The sequence below is a fragment of the Argentina silus genome (assembly GCF_951799395.1).
Source record: "Argentina silus genome assembly, chromosome: 5".
NCBI classification, from domain to species: Eukaryota; Metazoa; Chordata; class Actinopteri; order Argentiniformes; family Argentinidae; genus Argentina; species Argentina silus.
The window spans coordinates 10,666,395-10,682,609 of NC_139659.1; the positions used below are offsets into that span (position 1 = coordinate 10,666,395).

At 46.3% G+C, this 16,215-nt stretch overlaps 1 protein-coding gene across 1 annotated transcript; it reads left to right on the top strand.

The window, feature by feature from the left end:
- Positions 1-1,416: 1,416 nt before the first annotated feature.
- osbp2a (oxysterol binding protein 2a) lies at positions 1,417-13,609 on the top strand (the record flags this gene model as incomplete). The annotated part of the gene is made up of 14 exons (XM_083670562.1): positions 1,417-1,577; positions 2,678-2,883; positions 7,554-7,804; positions 8,121-8,289; positions 8,930-9,056; positions 9,165-9,231; positions 9,504-9,641; positions 9,824-10,069; positions 10,491-10,611; positions 11,666-11,769; positions 12,187-12,282; positions 12,521-12,705; positions 13,073-13,293; positions 13,467-13,609. 14 exons carry the CDS (start codon positions 1,417-1,419, stop codon positions 13,607-13,609), a joined length of 2,235 nt encoding a protein of 744 aa, XP_083526688.1.
- Between the last annotated feature and the right edge of the window lie 2,606 nt (positions 13,610-16,215).

Genomic DNA, 16,215 nt, shown 5'->3' on the forward strand with positions numbered 1-16,215 from the left:
GCACGTTCAAGGGTTTTAGATAAGAAGGAGAGAAGGGATACCGGTCTGTAGTTATGGACAGCAGACGGGTCAAGAGTTGGTTTCTTGAGAAGAGGCTTGACTCTGGCTGTCTTGAAGGCAGCTGGGACAGATCCTATGGATAGAGAGGAATTGATTAAGGTGGTAAGGAACGGAAGGAGGTCTTTGGAGATGGATTGGAGAAGGGGGGAGGGGATAGGATTGAGGGGGCAGGTGGTTGCCCGCTTGGATGTGACCAAATCAATTTATTCCAAGCCTTCATTGTCAGCTACCTCCACATCATTGGCAATGGTTTGTGCAGATAGCAGCAGTGACAGCACATTGCCTGCTTTTGGAGATATATTCAACCTTTTGGGAAGTTGTTGCCTTCAGCAAAGAAATATAACCCTAACCCTAATTAACCGTTATTATATGGAAATCTACAATATGTGGATACAGTAATGGAATGGTTACATTAAACAAGTGTGGTTCACAAGTTTAAACAAGTGTGATAGACTTGACAATGTTCTGTAGAAGATGACTTATTTGATATTTTATTCTATTTTATTAATCTATTATGTGTAGTATGTTATTCTGAACTATGATATGAGCATATCAACACAAACTTCAAGGTGTTACCTATCAAATGGCATCCTGCTTTTGCATCTGATCATCATATTTCTAATGTTATAAGCAGTTTAGTTTGGGTATGGTTTTTAGGCGGACATTAGTCAAATAGGGCCTAAAGCTTAAGAGGTTAATACGTTTTGAGAGGGCCTTATTATGGTTATTGAATAAAGGGACCATGACCAAAATTTAAGATCGTTTCCCCAGTTTTACATTCTTTGGTCACAGTTCTGTCCAGTCCTTATCCTCTGGCGACATCATGCGTCGTTGGGGGGAATGACGCACAACTACATTTTCAAGGATGCGCTATCCTTCTCAATTTTACAGAAAAATCAAGACACCGTGAGTTATTATGTGGCTCAGTACATTGAATCGAGTCATAGGTTATAACGTCTTATAAATAGAATTCATCATATATATTTTTTTCTTTACACATAAACCCTGCTCTATCTACGTCACACTTCACCCCTAGCCCTGGTACACTAACATCCCCATCACAGTGCAAGGCACGGCTGGGTATCACTCAGGGGAGTCTGTTTGGAGAGCTAAACGCGCACTACACTTTTCCATAGCTCCCTCTCCGCATTTTTCCGTCTACTTGTGGGGCTACCTTGTTGGTGGTACTTATGGGTGAGGCAGATGCGGCGCCGTTCCATTATCGGGACTGCAAGTGCAAGGCAGCAACATCATCATACCCCAGGCAGCGGTAGCTTAGCTAGCAAGCCAGCTAGGGTAGCTGCTACTACAGCTGTTGAATCCACTGACTCCATTGTACGGCTGACAGTGGGGCAAATGAGCGAACTGGTGAAGACTTTGCCCTCCCCTACTCTGTCAGGGGGCCACGCTCCTGGATCGGACACCTACAAAGGCTGGCTCTTTAAATGGACCAACTACTTGAAGGGCTACCAACGCCGATGGTTTGTCCTTAGCAACGGCCTTCTGTCATATTACAGGTACTGCTATGGGGGGCTAGCAAGCTAGCTAACATTTCTGGCTGTGGTCTACAGCTGATATGTGCTAGCACTGCCTACTAGTGAATGATTTAATCAACCTGTACTGTCATTTCATATGTGTTGTTGACAGTGTTGTTATAGCATGTGTTGACGTTAAAGGCAATCATTTAGTTCAGGGAAGGTAATTGGAATTGTTTTACAGTCGATGAAAATGGGCACAAAGTTGACAACACACACACACACACACACATACACTGCATCTGACTCTTCTTCAGTCTATGTGTCTGTCTGTCTGTCTGTCTGTCTGTCTGTCTGTCTGTCTGTCTGTGTCTGTGAGCAATGGCATGCATCACACTTGGACTCTCTTTCCTTTCCCGACAATCTCTGCTGTTACATCATTCACTCACAGGCACTGAGAGAAACACAGCAATGCACATGACTGATGAGGCTGGTGGCAAATACAAGTCACATCCATTTCCTCTGTAGCTCAGAATGACACACTAGGAGCAGCCATACTAGAGTTGCATCCTCCCCCCGACGCTCCATTAGGGGGTGTACTATTTGAGCACATTGGACTTAAAGCTTAACGGAGGAGCTGTCATGTTCACTGTGTGTTTGTTTAGAACTGGATGGGTTTTATACACTGGTGCTTTGTAGAATTAGCACTACTCTCTCCCCCCCACTCTACATTGTAGAGTGTGTCTTTATGTAACTGTACTCTGGAGTACAAGGACAGAATAAAGAGGACCCTAACCGTGCAAACACGCACATACACAAACACACTTACATAAGCACTCACATCAGCTATGCATAAGTTGATGATGGTGAAACAAACCGGAAGACAGGCCAATTGTACTTCTATGAAATATTAAGTATTGTGTGTGTGTGTGTGTCTGTCGTGTGTGCGTGTGTGTGTATGGGTGTGTTCATTTATGTATGACTGTGCATGTACTGTTTGCATGCATGCCGTGTGTGATGTGTCATACTGTATGTGTCTCTGTAGAACTAGATTTAGCTAGCAGCCTCTTCTCCCCTGTATGTGTGTGTGTGTGTGCGCGTGTGTGTGTGTCTCTGTGTGTGTCTGACTGTCTATACTGTAGGACTCAAGCAGAGATGGCCCATACTTGTCGTGGGACCATCACCCTGGCGACGGCACACATTGAGGTGGGTGACACCTGCCACCTTGTGCTGACCAGTGGAGGGCGGAATTACCACCTGAAGGCTACCTCAGACGCCGAGTGTCATCGCTGGGTCTCTGCTCTCCAGCAGGCAAAGGCCAATGCCACTCACATGATGCACCAATCAGGTGAGGGCCAGAAAGGGGGGCATGTTATTGTGTATGGGATTGTTATGGGAAGAGTGGAGAGAAAGTTACTAACAGGACTGATGCTCCATATAGCTTCAGATAAAGAGTCTGCCAGATATGTTTAGAAATGAGAGAACAGGACCAAACTGTCGGAATTTTTACACCACTGTTTTGTTATTGAGGCCGGACCACAGTGATCTGTTGATAGGAGTGGACCATCTATTATGAAAAGATGTTGGGGACCAATATGCTGGCATATAATAATATTACATCTAGTCTCTATTTCAGCTTTTTATATGCTGTTTTTTTCTTCGTCTTTTTCAAGGTTAATGATACCACAAATAATCATACCAGTGCACAGGAGGTATTTTTATGCCAAGGTTACTGGTGTGTTTCAGACAAAGGACCACAAGAGGGTGCCCTTGTTCAATAAATGCTGGCTCCACTGGACAAGTGTTCTACCTTCTCTACAATTCAGAATTTGAATATCCTCATACTTAATCACCTTTACAGTTATTTTACTGTGTATATATTGGTTGATTCTAATTTTGACAAGCTGCTGCATTGCCTTTGCACACCTGCAAGTGCCCATTGTCTGTTGTGGTGTCCTTGAGAAGCACGAGGCTCCATTGAACTGTGTAGTACTGAACCATGTCTCCACCAGTTCCCACCAGACATTTGCTGGTTCTGAATTGCACTTTGTAGGCGTGTGGAAATGAGGGTGACTGCCAAGGATGGTGCAACTGGGTAGGGCTTGTAATGGCAACCCTGTTTCTCTCTCTCTCTCTCTCTCTCTCTCTCCCCATCTCATTGTCCTTTTCACACCTCCTCATCTGATTTCCATCCTCTCTCATCCACTTGCTCTGATCTTCCTCGCTCTCCCCACTCTCTCTCTGTCTCTCCCCTCCCTCCCCCGTCTCTCCTTCCCGCTCCCTTCTTCTCCTCACTGTATGACGACAGCCAGAGCTGAATGAAGTGACCTTCCAGCATTTAAACTCCTCCTCCCACTCTAGTATCGGGAGGGGGAGAGGGAAAGAGAGGGAGGAAGCAAGAGAGGGTGAAGAAGAGAGAGGTAGGGGGGAGAGAGAAAGAGAGGGAGTGTTTCCATTGAGACAATTTTGTCTCCGTCTGCACTGTAAGGAGAAGAGAAAGGCATTGAGTGCAGCCTCCTTAAAGAGTTTGCCTCTGTAAGTATTTATTACCTGTAATTATACTGAGGAAGGGAGGATCAGTTAGATATAGTGGAGGGGTGTGTTTGTATATGTGTGTTTTCTCTATGTGTTAGTGAGTGTGTGCTCATGTGCAGTACCACAAGGTGTTTTTCCTTTGTCATGACTTTAACAGTCAGTGAGGCAGGCTCATGTCTAAATTTCACAGTAGTATTGTTAGAGACAAACCTTAGTACTAATTGTCCTCATTGGGGCCCTTATTTCACTAGGCAACTGAGCCAATGGGACAAATGTGTTTACCTGCTTATTTGTTATTTGGCATCTTTTGTACTGGCCTCTCTGTAAGGCAATGTTCTGTCAGAAGTCTCTATTTGTATTTATTTGTGTAGTTAACCTGGATATGACAGATGGTGGTTGTAAACACGTTGTAAACAGAGAGGGTTAAGAACTGTCTATGCTGCCAGAAGCTTCATTGGTAGAGGGGTGTGTACCTATAGTGATCTCACCTTCCGGAAGGTTTGTGTCATACAGTGTATAGTGTGAAGCCCCCTGTTTCTGCTTTGGAAGCCAAAAGATACTTTGATCTATGAGTGTGTTTGTTTGTCTCAGTCTGAAGAGGACAGGCCGTAGCCTAGCCTGGCCAAACACATAGTGATTAAAGATAAGTCACTAAACAGGATTTGAAGGTGTGAGCCCATTTGGATGGTTTTATAATGGCTTGTTTCCTTGCTCTTGTCCATGGGTCAGGAAGGCTGCTACTTACAGTAGAGGGGAGTGGTAACTGCATTCTTCTCACTAAAGATGTGGGTTTAATTAAGTAAACTAATGGACTTTGCTCCAATTCCTTGGTTTTGGAGTAATAGCACCATTCCTTGCTTCATCATCTTTAAGGAGCTCTTTTTCTTAAATAGTGGCTAGTATTGTACAGTCCCTTCCAGCTTGAGGAGCTTTACTGATTTATTGTAGGCTATTACACTGTGTGTGTGTGTGTGTGTGTGTGTGTGTGTGTGTGTGTGTGTGTGTGTGTGTGTGTGTGTGTGTGTTTTCATTTATGTATGAATGTGCATGAATGTGTCGTGTGTGATGTGCGTCTCTTTAGAACTAGATTTAGCCAGCAGCCTCTTCTCTCTCGTGTGTGTGTGTGTGTGTGTGTTTGTGTGTTTGTGTGTGTGTGTGTGTGTGTGTGTGTGTGTGTGTGTGTGTGTGTGTGTGTGTCTGTGCTTGTGTGTGTGTGATCAGATTACTGATGATTGTAACAAAAGGATTTGTTAATGAGATTATTGGTGATAATAGCTGGCCACGCTGATTGGCTGAAGTGTATTGTAGTCATGAAGCGAGCCAACATCACTTTCAGTCAGTGACTTATTGTATCCTAGCACCTTGCACAATGTTTTATATTTCCTGACTTTGTTTTCCTGGTGTCCCTTTCTGGCGTTCTACCTTAATGCCCTCTCCATCACCTGTAGGCACGGTTGTGTAAGTCACAGATGAGTCATTCGCAGGGGAGGCTGGTAGAGGTAGAAATCAGAAGACAGGCTCATTGTAATGCATGGAACGGAATCAGGAATGGTATCAAACATACTAATTCCGTTCCATGCATTACAATGGCCGCGTCCTCGGATGTCTACCTCCACCAGCCTCCACTGGTCATTCTCATGTCTCAGGGTCAAGGCCAAGAAGGGGCACGCACATCAATCCATTTTCCTCTGACGTGATTTCCTTCTGACACCTACTCAACATGATGGATAACTCACCCCTTCTCCTTCACCTGCAGATGTCACTCACCGCTCCATATACCTCCTGTAATGTGTTTGTATGTCACTTTGGAGCGATGATGTCCCTCCATGTGGACATCATCTACTGGAGGTAGTTCCATCCCTACCTGGTGTCAGGGTACGGTACCCGCTGTCTGAGCCGGTGTCTGGGTATGAAAGATCTCTCTCTCTCTCTCTCTCTGCTGTATATGGGTCATTAAACCATTGCAAAAGCTTGAAGGAGTTTTCAATCTCTCCTTTTAATCTTCTCCTCCTGGGACCTCACTAATCCAGTTTCCCCTGATTGTTTTTCCCTGTAATACGGCAGGGGAGTCTTTCACAGTGCTCTTGTGCTCCCAAGGCTGGCCTAGATTCAGTGAACCTGCTTGGGTGATTTCAGCCTATCTTCATATGTAGCCTGGACCCGAGAATCTGATGTTGAGAATTTATGATAGCTGGTTTGTGGTGACATTTAGTTTGGACCCCCGTGGAGTCACACAGCAACAGTGTTTACCCAGTGCTGCAGTAATAAACCTCCCTATATGCCTATATTTATTTTATTATATATTTGTTTTTAAATCTTTATTTTGTATGATTCACGGTTAGCAGCCAAGGTGTCAATATTCCAGAATGAAAGGCTCCAGGTGACTAGAGCGCAGGTGGTGGTGTGCCTGAGATCCAGATGGCAGGCTCAGCTTTAGACCACAACACTCAGGTGTGTGTTTCTGCTACCCTGCTCTCTCACTGAGCGGTTGTGTGAGCGGACGGCTCTTCTCCTCTCCTCTCCTCTCCTCTCCTCTCCTCTCTGTGTGTCCCTCTCTCCAGGCACTCCAGGGACCATGTAATGATTATCACTCCCGAGGTGGAATATGTCTCCCCTGGTGTTTGCCTTTTTATTTCCTATCTGTCTCTCTCAGCTGCCTTTGACTGACGACCATGCTCACGCTCACCCGGGAAGGGAGTGAAAGTGAAGTGCGTCATCCTTTTTCTCCCACCGCGGCTAAAAATAACCCAGCCTCCCAATTGCGTGGGCTTGTGTTTCCAGGGCAACCATGTTCATTCACAGCCATCGACTGGTGGAAGGGGGTGGGGGGTGGTATGTATGGGGGGGGGGCGGCATTGTCAGAATGTATGTTGAGTTATTATCTCTCTCTCTCTCTTTCACTTCATCCCCCACTCTCACACTCCCTCAGTCTATGACCATGCATAACTTCACATACTGTAATATCTCTCCCTCTGCTTTCTAGTTTCTCAGACCGCTAGAGATTATTTTTCTGTCATATCCTATCAATCATAAGTGTTTGCAGTGTCTCTGCCTCGCCTTCTTGTAACATGCTGTAATTAACACGTGACTGAGGGCAGTATGATTGTATGTATTACATACAGTATATCATTTGTATTACATACCTAATTATTGGTCAATATTTATAGAGAATAATAGCCGACACCGCTTCTTTTCCTTCCCGTTTAATGACAGATGTAAGAATCATGGTAATCTAAAAAAATTCCCCCCCTCATATCAATCATAATCCCATCAACAGTCTTAATCAATCTCCTGCTTTAACAATCTCACCCTATAAGTAATCATAGTTGATGGGTTCAAATCCAGACCATGCCCTGCTGACATACCCTCCCACTCCAAATATGTGAGTGGGACTGTCCCACTCCAAAAAATAACCAAAAAAACAAAAAAAAAGTAATCACAGTTGAGTCAATCTAACTCCCGGTGCTTCTTTGACCCTCGTAGATGACTCAGGAGACGAGGGTCCCGTGCCCCAGCAGGACCGCGCTCTGACCCAGGGGGCGCTCAAGACCCTGGCCAGTAAGCTGGATGACCTGAGCACCTGCAACGAGCTGATCGGCAAACACGGCGCTGCCCTGCAACGCTCCCTCAGCGAGCTCGAGGACCTGCGCGCCCCCACCGAGGGCACAGACAAACTCAAGACCGTCAACGAGCGCGCCACGCTCTTCCGCATCACCTCCAATGCTATGATCAATGTGAGCGCTAGCGATTTGCTATCCAATATCCCAAGTCACTTTTGATAATGCAACTGATGAGGAAGTACTGATTTAAACAGGGTCGCACTCTTCACCTCCTGGTGTAACTGGAGTTACGTTGGCTGCTTTCATCAATCAATCCTTCACTGTGACCACAGCGAACCACCCTAATACCTACTCAATACAACAATAAGCAGTGTAATGCTATGATCAATACGATTGGTTATTATACACTGTTTGACTGTGTAAGGTAACTAATGTGCTCTGTTGGTCTATTGATGTGTTTTCACCTGGCTGGCTGGCCCCTCTGTGACAGGCATGCCGGGACTTCCTGGACGTAGCAGAGACACACAGCCGGAGGTGGCAGAGGGCCCTGCAGTATGAGAGAGAACAGCGCCACCACCTGGAGGAGACCATCGAGCAGCTAGCCAAGCAGCACAACAGCCTGGAGAGGGCCTGGAAAGAGGCCCCCAGCACACACACAGGTTAGAGGCGCATACAAGCACACACACATACATGAACACAAATAAACACACACACACACACACACACACACACACACACACACACACACACACACACACACACACACAGGGTCAGGGACGGACACACACACACACACACACACACACACACACACACACACACACACACAGACACACACAGACACACACGCACACACAGGTCAGGGACCAATACACATACCAGACACACACTCACTTAACGGTTAGACACACAATACAATATACATCAAGGATTTCTGACAGATTAAAAAAACAAAGGGGCATATTGCATATTTCTTATGCCACTCACAAACATGACCACATTAGAGATATCCAATTTCCCAAGTCACATTTGAATTGAAGTACTGATTTAACCAGGATTCCACTCTTCACCTCCTGGTGTTACTGTACTCTGCTGTGTACTGTGGTACAGTGTGGGGCCTGGTATGGCCCTCCTGTGGTCATTCCTGGCACTGCTGGTCCCTGTGTCTTAGAGGATTGTCTGTTGCAGCAGTAGTAAAACACACACACACACACACACACACACACACACACACACACACACACACACACACACACACACACTGAACTGAACTGAACCTCTAAATGTGTGTGTCTCCAGCTGAGGGGGGTGAGAGGACTCAGGAGGGGGACGCCAGCGATGAGAATGAGGACGCAGAGTTCTTTGACGCCATGGAGGAGTCCCCTGCCTTCATCACAGTGACTGCCACTGACCACACCCAGCACAAGTGAGTCAAGCTCCCTAACTGTACAGACAAGTACAGAACATGCGATTCATAAATGGGATATAACATGTTTTTTTGTTGTTGTGTATAATTGTTTTGTTTTTCTATCAGACGCTCAGGAAGCAATCAGAGTATAATGAGTGGAGGCTTACCCTGTGACTGGAGCCATGATGAGAATGTGAGTCATCTTACCTTGGCCTACTGCACCTGGACATACACCAGAGGAGGTAGAAATCGGAGGACTGATGGTATCCCTCATTCCGTTCCATGCATTACAATGAGCCGGTCCTCTGATTTCTACCTCCACCAGCCTCCACTGATATACACAATACAGTGCCATCCGAGGGTGTCTCAGCTCACCTTAGCCATGTCAACAACTCCCCTGAGGTTGTTTATTCAGAGCTACTGTAGTTAACTTCAGCAACCCTGCTGGGTGTGTCTGTTCTTCAGGACTCCTCTGGCTCCAATCATCTGCAGCTACGCAGGACTAGGCGCAGTCGCATCCCGGACAAGCCCAACTACTCCCTTAACCTGTGGAGCATCATGAAAAACTGCATCGGCAAAGAGCTGTCCAAAATACCCATGCCTGTGAGGACAAATCTTCCACTGTTCATACTGTTCATGCTATTTCTATGTTTACGAGTGTGTGTGTGTGTGTGTGTGTGTGTGTGTGTGTGTGTGTGTGTGTGTGTGTGTGTGTGTGTATTACATGCAACGGTCCTCACAGCTCAAACTTTAAGATGTGTGTGTGTGTGTGTGTCTGACTGTAGGTAAACTTCAATGAGCCGCTGTCAATGCTGCAGCGTCTGACTGAGGATCTGGAGTACAGTGAGCTGCTGGACCGGGCTGCGCGCTGCGACTCGTCCCAGGAGCAGATGTGCCTGGTGGCGGCCTTCTCTGTGTCCTCCTACTCCACCACTGTCCACCGCACTGCCAAGCCCTTCAACCCCCTGCTGGGAGAGACCTACGAGCTGGACCGCCTGGACGAAAGCGGCTACCGCTCCATCTGTGAGCAGGTTAGACATCCAGTACCACACACCCAAACGCACACAGGCACACAGACACATGTACACACATGCACACACACACACTCGAAACACACACACGCACACACACACATACACAGACAAACACACAGACAAACACAGACTAACATAGAATGAGGTTGTGATGATGATGTCTACTGTATTTGAGTGTTAATACATCTTTGTTTAATGTTATGCTCTTGTGTGCAAGACACATTTCCCTTGGGGGCAAACAAGTTTTCATTCATTCAATATAACAGAATAAAATACAATGAGAGTACAACTCAAAGTTACGTCGCACAAATGCTGTTTACATACAGTATAAACAGAGTGACTAAATCTAGCATGTAATCACAAACTGCTGTTGATGCTTCCCCAGGTCAGTCACAAACTGCTGTTGATCCTTCCCCAGGTCAGTCACCACCCCCCGGCCGCTGCCCACCATGTGACATCACAGCGAGGCTGGACCCTGTGGCAGGAGATCACCATCGACAGCAAGTTCCGTGGGAAGTACATCTCAGTCATGCCATTAGGTGAGCCCAGCCTGCCCAGCACATGGACCATTCCAGTATGCACTGACCATTGATGACACTGATGAAAGCAGGACCATAACATATGGCTATATGAAATCCATCATTAGCAGAGAAATGTGAGCATTTAGATGAGTCATTTTGGAGTACGTATTGTGTCATTCAAGGGACCTTGTATGGTGTAGCCAGGTATGGTGTAGACAGGTATGGTGTAGACAGGTATGGTGTAGCCAGGTATGGAGTAGACAGGTATGGTGTAGACAGGTATGGTGTAGCCAGGTATGGAGTAGACAGGTATGGTGTAGACAGGTATGGTGTAGCCAGGTATGGAGTAGACAGGTATGGTGTAGACAGGTATGGTGTAGCCAGGTATGGTGTAGCCAGGTATGGTGTAGACAGGTATGGTGTAGCCAGGTATGGAGTAGACAGGTATGGTGTAGACAGGTATGGTGTAGCCAGGTATGGAGTAGACAGGTATGGTGTAGCCAGGTATGGTGTAGCCAGGTATGGAGTAGACAGGTATGGTGTAGACAGGTATGGTGTAGCCAGGTATGGAGTAGACAGGTATGGTGTAGCCAGGTATGGTGTAGCCAGGTATGGTGTAGCCAGGTATGGTGTAGACAGGTATGGTGTAGCCAGGTATGGAGTAGACAGGTATGGTGTAGCCAGGTATGGAGTAGACAGGTATGGTGTAGACAGGTATGGTGTAGCCAGGTATGGTGTAGACAGGTATGGTGTAGACAGGTATGGTGTAGACAGGTATGGTGTAGCCAGGTATGGAGTAGACAGGTATGGTGTAGACAGGTATGGTGTAGACAGGTATGGTGTAGCCAGGTATGGTGTAGCCAGGTATGGTGTAGACAGGTATGGTGTAGCCAGGTATGGTGTAGACAGGTATGGTGTAGCCAGGTATGGTGTAGACAGGTATGGTGTAGCCAGGTATGGTGTAGACAGGTATGGTGTAGCCAGGTATGGTGTAGCCAGGTATGGTGTAGCCAGGTAGCAGGTTTGTTTTTCCTGACGCTGATTATTGTCTCTCCTTCTCACCTCACTCTAGGCTGCATCCACTTGCAGTTCCACTCCAGTGGGAATCACTATGTGTGGGGCAAGGTCACTTCCACAGTGCACAACATCATTGTGGGCAAACTATGGATTGACCAGGTGTGGCTCTCTCTAATGCGTGCGTGCATGCATGCGTGTGTGTGTGTGTGCGCGTGTGTGTGTGTGTGTGTGTGTCCTGCTGTTTGTCTGTGTCTGGGGCTTGTGTACTGTAGAATTTGTTTGCATAGTTTGCTCCTTATCCTGCCTTCATTATGTGGCATGACTCATCCAAACTCTGTGTTTGCCAAATAAACAACCCAATCTGTTGTCTCCCATCTGTCTCCATCCCTACCCCTGCTGGTGTGCTGTCCTCACACTCCCTGGACTCCTCCCCATAAGCATGATTAATAACCATACAAATGACTTTGACATATACAATATATGCAGCAGTGGACATGCACAAGATGAAAACATCACCACAGGGTTACCCTGACGATGTTGAGATTAATAGTCTTTCTGTCTCTGTCGTCTCTGCAGTCTGGGGACATTGAAATAGTCAACCACAGGACAAAAGACACCTGCCATCTCAAGTTCTCCCCTTACAGTTACTTCTCCCGAGATGCCCCACGCAAGGTAAGTGCTTCTTCCCTTCTGCCCTGTTATGCTAGCAGAGCTATCCTGTTCCCCTTGGGGTTTGTGTTCTCCACATAGCATCACCTTGTCAGTGGCCACAGAAACTGGACCATTTCAAGACTGACAGACTGGTGACCTTTCCTTTCCTTTCCTTTCCTTTCCTCTCCTCTCCTCTCCTCTCCTCTCCTCTCCTCTCGGCTCCTCTCCGCTCCTGTGCGCCCTCCTCTGGTTTCTCCAGGTAACAGGTGTAGTAGTAGACAGCGAGGGAACAGCACACCACATCCTGTCAGGGACCTGGGACGACAAGATGGAGAGTGCCAAGATTGTGGACAGCAGCCGGGGGTGTGGAGGGTCCGAGGGCAAGCAGAAGACTGTCTACCAGACCCTACAACCCAAACTGCTGTGGAAGAAATACCCTCTCCCGTAAGAACAAGCCCGGCCCCCAGCACATTATCATGTCAGCCTTATGTCAGCAGACAATGCTAAACAGATGGCACTTGTTTTTGCCGATGGCACTTGTTTTTATCAAAGGTTTTACTCACAATGACTGTTGTATAGTTGATTCACTTACTAAGACAAATGTACTTATTCTAAGTCACTTTGGATAAAAGTGTCTGCTAAATGACTTAAGTGTAAACGATAATACCTGTGTCATTCCTATTTATCTATTCTTCCGCTTACCTTATTCTTTTCACTTTTTACTCCCTCCTCTCAACCCGTTCCAGCTCTCTCTCTTCCCTCTCCGTCCATCCTCTGTCTCATGATGTGTCTTCTCTCCTCTGCTCCCCAGGGAGAATGCGGAGAACATGCACTTCTTCTCCTCCCTCGCCCTGACCCTGAACGAGCCGGAGGAGGGCGTGGCCCCCACTGACAGCCGCCTGAGGCCCGACCAACGGCTGATGGAGGCGGGGCTGTGGGACGAGGCCAACGCCCACAAACAGCGCCTGGAAGAACGGCAGAGGCTGGAGAGGAGGAGGAGGGAAGCACAGGCCACCCAGGCTCTGGATGAAGGTGAGGGGCAAGGCATGGGAGAGGAGGAGAGGAGGAGGAGGAGGAGAAGGAGGAGGGGGGGTATATTAAGAATGTGTTGTGTCTATTGTCTCCAATAGATTGAAAATGTGACTTTGTGATACAGTGCATGGCAAAATGAGAACAACAGTATTTGTGTGTGTCTGCCTCCTCAGGCCAGGATATTGAAGGCTACCAGCCATTGTGGTTCGAGAGGAGGACAGATGACGCAACAGGGGAGAGCACTTACGTGTACAGGGGTGGCTACTGGGAGGCCAAAGACGGGCAGGACTGGAGCCAATGCCCTGAGATCTTCTAAGAAGGCCACACCCCTAGGACTGTGACATCATCACTGGAGAGCAGAGCTGTGTGGCTGATGGACAAGCAGTGGGAGGGTCCACATGCTGCAAACATATGGAGATGTGGACAGCTCTTTGTCTGTCCGTGTGTGTCCGTGTGTGTCTGTGTGAGAGTGTGTGCCTGTGTCCGTGTGTGTGTGTGTGTGACCACTCAAAAAACTTCAGGCACTGAGATGTACACATTATTTGCACCCTTCTAATGTACCACTCTGATCAAACATGTTCTATATCTTAGCACCTGCGTGTTTCCCAAGCATGGTGTGTGTGTGTGTGTGTGTGTGTGTGTGTGTGTGTGTGTGTGTGTGTGTGTGTGTGTGTGTGTGTGTGTGTGTGTGTGTGTGTGTGTGTGTGTGTGTGTGTGTGTGTGTGTGTGTGCGTGCGCGCGTGCATGCGTGTGTGCGCGTGCGTGCACGTGTGTTTGCGTGTGCACGTGTGCGTGTTCTGAAGAGAGTGAGTGATTGAGAGAGAGAGATATAACTACGTGTGTGAGAGAAGAGAGTGATAGAAAGAAAGGTAGAGACACTGCATGGAAACCCATATTTATTTGAGGAGGTTTGTGTGGTTGTGCCAGGTACCACAATGCTCTGATAAAAAGTACAGAATGTATATTTTCTCTAAGGCAAATGGTGCCGAGGTACAGTTGTATGGAGAAAGGTAAAGAAGCCAGGCCCTGAGCCAAGAGGAAGGGCTAGGAGAGGGGGGAGGTAGAGGGAAGGGGTTGGCTTTGGAGCAAGCATAGGATGTCCTGTTCTTGAGCTGAGTTGGTTTAGAACACAATGTTCGTCCTACTGGAGATTTAGGGATTTTGCATCAATGTTGCACTTTGACTGGCCTCCACCCCACCAATAAGAATCTCAGTACATGAAGTTCCCCTTGGTTTGCATAACCGAAGGTTAACAAAGAGAACACACATGGAAATACTGTATATAGAGAATGGACTGGACTCAAATGTCAATTATCGGATATACTTTCCATTTCTGTACCATTTTGCAGTGTTTAATTACTACCATGGCACAGTGGGTGCTCCCCAGGTTTCTAACAACTTGTGCTCTACTGCAGTGCATGCGAAAGCACAGACAATAGAGGCTGGCATCATTACCATCTGATTAGGAACATGTACAGAGCAAAAGCAGCAGGTTCATATTGTGGACATAATCACTTATGATCATATTGCTAAAAGATATTGCACAGTTATATAGCATAATGTTGCTGAAATATCTTAATTTCAAATTTTGGTCAAATATCAATTATGGCAGAGATTTTACCCCATTTCATGAAATGTTTTAAGTGATATATTTTTTTGAAACAGTATAGAAATCACATTAATGATAGGATGTACAGTATAATGGGGAGTTTGACGGTGCATCTGAGGTGTGTTTAATTACATGCACATCTTTGTGTTTGACTGCAGGCATTTAAACATGCACCATCATTGAACTCAAACTGATTGCAGTTTTGTGGCGCCACATGTAGCTGATGCATGGTTTAGTGTGCTCAGGCACAGCTTAGTGTAAAGCCTCATCAATTAGTTGTTTCTCGACATCCACAGAACATGGTGTGAATTCACCTCTTGTGCCCTAGGGTCCTCAAATATGGACATTTTTGAGTTCAAATAAAAACACAAACCATCTCAGTGTCCTTTTTCAACCACTCCTCTACAGGTTCATACACATATCAAATGGCATAGAAGAGAAACGTACCAGACAAGACCTCAGAAGGGATGTTGTTCTCTGTGGTGGTCCAAAGCCAAGGCGAGACTAATTCCCTCTGGGACTTCACCTCTTAGCGAGGAAGGGTGGATGAGGCAACCCAGGGTCTCATAGGGCAGTGGAAGGACGCTGATGTCACACTCAACATTACTCTTCTGTGTGATATTTATGCATTTAAGGAAACTCAATAAAAAGAAAATACATATCTGTATATATCAGTGTATGAGAATATGTGCATTTTATTGTTTCTCGAGAATTGTAATCTTCATTACCATTTCACTCTCTGAACTGAATGAAAAGTTGACTTTTATAAATTGCTGCAGTAGTACTTACGTCCAGCAGGTGGCACTAGCTGTCTGGATTTTATTAGTGGTGCTTTAATTCTATGTCTTCACTTACAGTGAGGAAACTATGTACCATATGCCTGTGTGATAAGCCAGCTACGATTGCCTGGCCCAATTCCATTTCTAACCCAAATAATTTAGTTAGTGAAATAATAAATAATAAAACTGATCGTAGGATGACACCAGTGGAGGCTGGTGGAGGTAGAAATCGGAGGATGGGCTCATTGTAATGCATTGAATGGAATGAGGAATGGTATGAAATACATTCCAATGAGTCTGTCCTCCGATTTCTACCTCCACCAGCCTCCACTGGATGACACACAAAATCATCACACAGCAGTCAAACTGAATTGGCACAGGGCTTGGATGACTGAATGCCATGTAAGTGTTCAAGCATACTTAAAAGTGGTTTCATGCTATGATAATTGGATAAATGTTGAGACAAGCAAATTTCACTTCAATCAAACAAGTGTGTCATGAGTTATATTTATTACTCTATTATACTGGGAAGAG